At 39.1% G+C, this 7,824-nt stretch overlaps 1 protein-coding gene across 1 annotated transcript; it reads left to right on the plus strand.

Moving 5' to 3' along the window:
• The first annotated feature begins 542 nt into the window (after nucleotides 1-542).
• slitrk5b (SLIT and NTRK-like family, member 5b) lies at nucleotides 543-7,276 on the plus strand. Its single transcript, XM_086267052.1, has 2 exons — nucleotides 543-1,077; nucleotides 1,537-7,276. Exon 2 carries the CDS (start codon nucleotides 1,592-1,594, stop codon nucleotides 4,190-4,192), a length of 2,601 nt encoding a protein of 866 aa, XP_086123178.1. The 5' UTR covers nucleotides 543-1,077; nucleotides 1,537-1,591; the 3' UTR covers nucleotides 4,193-7,276.
• Nucleotides 7,277-7,824: the final 548 nt, after the last annotated feature.

Raw genomic sequence — 7,824 nt, forward strand, 5'->3', positions numbered from 1 at the left:
TCATGCTCTGTGTGACTCATAGTTTGCCATTCAGCTTTCACCAAACAGAGTAAGTATCACATCAAATTTAAGAATAATTTAAGAATAATGATATATTCTTTAATTTTCAAGCTCTCTACTGGCAGGTGTGGGATCATAGTTACATATCCCAAAAGTGGCAAAGTCCCAGTGTGTTCATGCAGTGATGGCCAATGGCATGGTTTTTATTAAGACTGCTCTGCACAGATCACATAAGCACTTCATTGGTGTTTCAAAGAGCTGAAATGGGATTACTGTGATAGTTCATTCATGCTGTGACCTGAATTTTGCCAAAATAATTTAAAGCATAAAAATCTAACAGCCCCGTACCTCTCACTGACAGAAGTGATATGGACAGAAAGCTGATCAGTCGAGCACTTTGCAAGACACCCTGTGTCTTCATCAACCGCGTCTCCGGGTGTGATGTCCAAATATAGCAGCTGGGACGTCAGAGGGAAAACTAACACAGTGTTTTTGGAAAGCCACCTGCCATTATGGGATTGACAGATTATGAAAAGCTGATGTAACTTGGCATCCCGGTGAGGGTTTTGTTCTGAGCATGAATAACAAAAAAACGGTTTGAACACGGGGCCACGCCTAGCGCGGTGACATCGTTTGTTTTATATATTTAGATTTTTTTCTTTATTTTTTTTCTTTGGAACATCTTTTAGGTCAACATCTTTTGGGGGCTGTATCTCGGTATAATGCTCCAGTGAGCTGATTCCTTGTGCATGAAATGACTTGACATCCTCCCGACCACCGAGTGCGACTCAGTGCGCGTGTGCCTGAGCGTCCACGGAGGGAGAGAGAGAGGGAGGGGGAGAGAGAGAGAATAAGCAACTTTGTGACCAAGCATAGCTGTGTCTACAGGAACAGCGTGGGTCGGGAAAAAAAATCATTTGACAGTTATGGTTGATCAGCGTTTCTTTCATCCCGCATTAGTGACGACGAACGTGCTCGCGTACAATAGCGCCCGTTTCCTATTTCGTTTTGACGGATTAAAAATAAAAGACGCGCCGAAATACCCAGCGAGCCTACATCTTCATCAATGTGCGCGAGGTATGTATTTCCTACCAAGAGTTACACAGAAATTATGAAGGCTATCTTATCTCAGGCAAGGCGCTGTCATACAGAATTTCTGCTAATCTTCTGTAATTTGCAAAGCTTTGCATTTAAATCGGCAGCCTATTTAACAGCACTTCAGGTCTTAACAAGCAAGTATGATATGGGTTCCCCCCTCGCAGTGGATTTAGACTATTGTTTGTGCTTATGTCTTCCTTTGACCTTGCTTTTTTGTTGTTTGACATAGCTTGAAGGAGTTTCTTTCTTTCCTTCTTTTTTTCCTCTTTTCTTTTTCTTTTTTTCTTTAGCCGTTTTAAATCAGCAGGCACAAAGACAGAAGTTACCTCTGGGTAACAGCAATCAAAGCTTTGACTCATGCCGACTAGAGCTCTCTTGTTTAGAAGTTGCTTTCATCGCAGCCCGCCTGTTTTACATCATCCTGTCTTTTATTTCTAGATGACATTGAGGATACCTTAGCAGGACTGTGAGCTTGGCCGTCATTTGCAGGAAAATGCATCTTTGGATTCCATATGTTTTGCTGAGTGCAACGTCAGTGTGCACTGTTGAGATGTTGAGCCATTATGGAGAAATATGTCAAGGACTATGTGCCTGTGAGGAGAGAGAAGGGGTGCTTACAGTGAGCTGTGAAAACAGAGGAATTGAAAGTCTCTCAGACATAAGCCCAGTGTACTTCTCCCAGTATCATCTGCTGCTTACTGGAAATCTTTTGAAAAAGCTATCCACCAATGATTTCGCTGAGTACAAAGGACTTACAATATTACATCTGGGAAATAATGAAATATCTGATCTTGAAGCAGGAGCTTTTAATGGACTGCAGGAATTAAAACGATTACATCTCAACAATAACAAAATTGATGCCTTGAAGGAAGAGTTTTTCTTTGGCCTTGATAGTCTGGAATATCTACAACTTGATTATAATTATATCACTCATATTGTGTCAAATGCCTTCAGCAGACTTCGACATTTGGAGGTCCTGATTCTAAATGACAATTTAATATCTGCCCTGCCCGTAAACATTTTCACGCAAGTACCATTGACCCACTTAGACTTAAGGGGAAATCAGCTCAAAGTACTTCCCTACACAGGTCTGCTGGAGCACATGAACAGTGTTGTGGAGTTGCAGCTAGAGGAGAATCCGTGGAACTGTTCCTGTGAGTTGATTGCTCTTAAAACCTGGCTCGAGAGCATATCATACACAGCTTTAGTTGGGGATGTTGTCTGTGAGTTCCCTTTTCGGCTTCACGGGAGAGACCTTGATGAAGTTTCAAAACAAGAGTTGTGCCCGAGGAGAGCCATTGCTGAATATGAGATGCCACCCCTGCCGCATTTGAGCACCGATGCATACTATAGAACCACGCCAGCTCTTACAGCCTCCTTCGCTTCATCTGGGTTCGCACGGTCCTCATCAAGACCCACTAAGGGACCTCGACAGTCAGCCAAATTAAAATCAAGACCCACAGCTCGCATTTCGTCCAATAAACCACAAAATTATGGCCAAATTATTTCATATCAGACCAAATCCCCTGTGCCTTTAGATTGCCCAACAGCCTGCACGTGCAATCTTCAAATTTCAGACCTTGGCCTGAACGTGAACTGTCAGGAGCGAAAGATCGAGCAGATCTCCGACTTAAATCCCAAACCTTACAATCCCAAAAAGATGTATTACACTGGGAATTACATCACTGTGGTTCGCAGATCAGACTTTATTGATGCAACTGGATTAGACTTGCTTCATCTTGGTAACAATCGAATAGCCCAAGTACATGACAGAGCTTTTGCTGATTTGGCAAATCTTAGAAGACTATACCTTAATGGTAATTTAATAGATCATCTTCCAGCTGATATATTTTATGGATTAGATAGCCTGCAGTTCTTGTATTTAGAATATAATGTAATTAAAGAGGTTACATCTGACACCTTTCAGCATGTACCTAAGCTTCAGCTTTTATTTCTAAACAATAACCTACTGAAAACTTTACCAGAGGGAACGTTTACTGGCCTGACGTTAGCCAGACTAAATCTTCGCAACAACCATCTTCGATATCTGCCAGTCAGGGGTGTGCTAGATCAGCTTACAGCACTGGTACAAGTTGATTTGTTTGAGAATCCCTGGGATTGCTCATGTAGCATACTGGAGTTGAAGATGTGGCTGGAGCAGCTCAGCACGGGCACAGTTGTAAACAATGTCATCTGTGGATCTCCTAAGAAACTAGCTGGAGAGGATATGAGATACATTAAGACGACTAATTTCTGCCCTAATAACTCTGATATACTTGCCTCCATGATTCCACCGTCTGAAGAATCTTTTCCTGGAAGCACTATCACCATAGAAACATCCTTGGGCTCTGACACTCAGTACAGCACCATTCCTTTATCTGTGATGATTCTTGCCCTTCTCCTCATGTTCATTATGTCTGTGTTTGTGGCTGCAGGGCTGTTTGTGGCAATGAAAAAGAGACGTCAAAAGAGTCAAAATGAGCAGAATAACTCAATGAATGCTTGCATTAGCTCTCTCAACATGGAATATGGCCTTTACAAAAAAGGATCCATCCCCAAAGTCAGGACCTCCAGCGGACATGTGTACGAGTACATCCCACCTCCTACAGAATCTTCATGCAGAACCACTGCTCACACCCCAGCGGACAATAAATCAGCGGACGGATTTAGAGACTTTGATGAGTTGAGTGGCGCTTTTCTGGGTAACTCGGATGAAGAGCCAGCCAGTAATGTAATAAGCTCAGAATACAGTGCCACCACTCCAGAGCCTCTTAACAAGCCCTCCACCCCTCACCAAAATGACCCGTGCTTCTACAGGGATGTGCTTGAGCCTGACAAGCACGCACGCTACAGCAATACATTGCCATGCAGACATACAGCACATTCATCAAATCAGCATGCCACAGACTTTGATGCGAGGCATCAGTATGTTCCCCCTGAAAGAATACAACAGACAATACTGTATTGTACTTCGCCAAGTACTGTTTATGTGGAGCCGAACAGGAGTGAGTACTGGGAACTGAAAGCAAAGCTTCACATTGACCCAGATTACCTGGAGGTTCTTGAAAAACGAACTACATTCACACAGTTTTAAGAGACTTGGACGGATTTCTGTGATGTATCTATTTTAATCAGGAGTTGTAACATGTCCTAAAAAATAGGCATAATTATTTTCTCAACTTTAGTACAGTGCATTGGGAGTTACAGCGTGCACTTCTCTGAGTCATGCCTAACAGAAGTGAGCAAGAAAAGACAACACGCTTCATTTTAAATGATCACTTAACACTTTATCCCTGTTTTGTTTAACAGTTTGGTTTAATTTTAAAAATATAAAGAAGAAAGCACAGATTCAGGGCTCATATGACTCATCTCTATCCTGGAGCTTTAACTGAGCTTTAACTCCCAAATTAGCTTCATTTTATGAGTGCTAATGAACCGTGCAGACGACATGTACTTGTCCCAAAATAAACCAGGTTTTTTGTCACAGATACATGTATTGCTGCCAGTTCTGCCTTTTCAAATTTATTCAAAATGAAACACGTGCATAGGACTAAAACAAATTTGTCCTGCAAATAGATTTATAGCCATGAAGTTGACCTTTTAGGTAGACAAAAGTCACTTAAGCACTGAGCCAGACCCATTTAGCTATGCAGTCCTCGAGGAGTCACAGCTCGGAGGTGATAATATTTAATGCATTAGATCATGGAATAAATTCTAAAGTAATGTTTCAAACCACAGATTATGAGACTCATAAATCGCAGCTCACTTGTTGGGAGGTTCTAAAGAGAATAATCACAATAATTCATATCCTACAAATGTATTGAACTGATCCAGTACAGTGAAATCCCTCAAAGACTACCTATCTCCAGCCTGACAGCACTAAGTGATTATGATCATGAAAGCATGTTGGGCTGGAGTTAAATTTAATGCATTGTAATTGTGCTCAAAAATGTTGTAACTAAAACATTATACTCATAACTGTATTCAGGTGTATTGTAAAGGAAAGAAAATGAGCTTTAACTGCCAATGTTTGTCATGTGTTACAAATGTGTGCAAACAGTGTGTCTGGCATTTTACATAAACACACGCTTACACCTTCATCTGTTACGTACGTGTACCACTACCAAAGCAGTCCACAAAGAATAACATATAGTTTACATCAAAACACAGTCCTGTGAAATATTGAACCTATAATAACTCTTTACTGTAATTGTCAGAATGTGTCTACTGTAGTATCCCAGTTACAACACATTTGAGTGAATTTACAATACAATGAGATATATCTGCAAAGTATTCTATCTGAAACTCAGTTCAGATTTTTCAGTGTTTTGGCCTTAGGCTCATACATTATAAACATTTGAGTAACTTCAAATTCTTATGCAAACAAATACGGTTATCGAGCTTTTTGTCAGTTATTTGGTTTATTATGTTTTATTTTATATAAAAAAAGAATGCACTATGACTTTTACAGGTCAAAAATGATGTCACTTTCTGAAATGCACAATGTAGTAGTGTGCATATAGCCATAGAAATAGATTTAATAATTTCATACATAAAGATTACATCTGTCAAAAACTCTTGCACTGCACTATGCATAGATATGGATTACCCTTAGACAATCTCTGCAAACCTGCCCACTGCTCACCCCTCCGTCACCAAAAGCATCCATAAACACAAAATTTAATAATACTATCACATCCCATAACTCCTCATTTGGAATTCAGCACACATGAATATTCAGAGGTACTTTTGTGCCACATTTTGGATAATTCATTTATTCGCAAAAGTAATATATTTTTAATTACATGTGTTTTTAGGGGAATACTGAGTGGATTTGCTTGGCATTGTTTGTCTCATTTGTTCGGTTCGGGGTCACAAGAAATTAGACAGTTTTTCTGCAATTAGCAGTCTCTGCTTGTCTCTTTCTTAGGGAGGGATTGATGGTTAGTGTCACAACTGTGTAAAAATCTGCAAGTGCTTTAGCATTATTAGACTGAAAATCACAACAAATGAATGCAGCAATTGAATGGATAAAATGCATAAAATTTTGAATGCTCTAAAGGAAGCTAAACACATCATGTAGGCATAACGCCACCTAACCAGTTTCTGGGTCAATAGCGAATGCCTAGAAATGTGACTTTCCCTGCAAACATGCAGCAAATTCACATCATATGCAGTATTATGCACGGAACCTGTCATTTTAATTCAGCTAATTACAGGACATGGTGTTTCTGGACCTGGTCTGCATGTCACCAAATATTACACTGCAGTATTAGTCATGCTGTTTACCATGCTGTTTACAGTCTGGGTTTGTTGCCTTTCACGTGTTCAGTCATTTTGTGATTCTTTTGTCACCTGACCTGTCTCTGTGCTTTAGAAATTCAGCAGAACAAATGAACTGAAGTCTGCACAGAAAATAAAAAAGCATGTACCTACACAGCAGGTTTGTTTTTAAAGACTACGTTGCTGTGAGTCAGTGTTGAAAACAATGTAAAACTGCAGACATGCACAGACTGATCCACAAAAAATGTTTGTGTTGTGAACAGTGGCTGGCATTTAATTGATTGTGTTTCAACTTTTTTTTTACACGTGTCAGTTTTTACATCCCAAACTAATGCGACAAAAGAGTGGATAATCCAGTATTAAAAGGAAAATGTATTGTGTGGGAGATTCCATACTTTATTTTATTTATATATATATTTTTGGTTTATTTATTTTTTTACAGAATCTTGCAAAAAAGAAACTGCATAATCGAACAACAGGATCTGCTGTATATAACAGAAATTTGTAATCTGTTTTCTCTTGTTCAGATTTTTGTAATCCTTGACCAAATGCAGATTTTTTTGTCACATGTAAGACTACAAATATTGATCATCCAAAATTGTGTTAAATTGAAATGTGACTGTCCTGTGTATATGTGCAAATGTTCAGTTCGCAAAGAAGACACGGTGAAGTCAGTGTCTTATTCGATTGTGTTTGTTTTTCATATGAAACAGTGATTTCCTGTGTAAACCTTTGATTTGTAAATAGAACACTTCATCAGCCTTTTCATGCAAACTTGCATCTTTTTTTGAAAAGCAAAAACACAGTACAACTAGGAATATGTGGGGTAAATATATCTACAATGTGCTGTTTCTTTAGTTGCTAGCTAATGAATAAAACATATGCATTCATTTGATACACTCGTGTTTGTTTTCCCTTCACCCTTTAAACCATGTTCTTTGCAGCAAATGTCATAGTGCACACAGAGGAGAGAAAGTGTTGCGCAAAGCTATTGGCAGTTTTTTTTTCCTTTTTTTCTCTTCTTGCTAAAATTGTTATATCTAATTCAAATGTCTCGATCAAGAGGTGTCATAGTTTCATTCGGACAAATTGGAAATAACGAGAAGGCTATGTTATATAATCAACACCAAGATGGAATATTTATTACTTCACAATGCCTTAGGATTACTCAGTCACATTCAAAGCTATTTAAACTAACTGCTTAAATGATCAATTATGCCATCTATAAATGCTTATCAGATGCCCCAAAGGATTATGACAGCTGCACAAATAGCAGTGCCAAAATAAGCCTTTGGTGCTATTGCAAAACTAGAGTTTCTTGTACATGTTTGACTACAAAATGTTTGACACTGAGCTTCTCGCAGCAGCAAAAAATGTATTTGTTGTGTTGCCGCCGTTGTGTTTAATGCTAAAAAAAAAAGAAATTCTTACAGTAACTGCAAT

Source organism: Aulonocara sp. 'chitande type north' Nkhata Bay, linkage group LG16 (assembly GCF_057382095.1).
Source record: "Aulonocara sp. 'chitande type north' Nkhata Bay isolate Kocher_YH1m ecotype deep benthic linkage group LG16, A_spYH_male_GT1.1, whole genome shotgun sequence".
Lineage (NCBI taxonomy): Eukaryota > Metazoa > Chordata > Actinopteri > Cichliformes > Cichlidae > Aulonocara > Aulonocara sp. 'chitande type north' Nkhata Bay.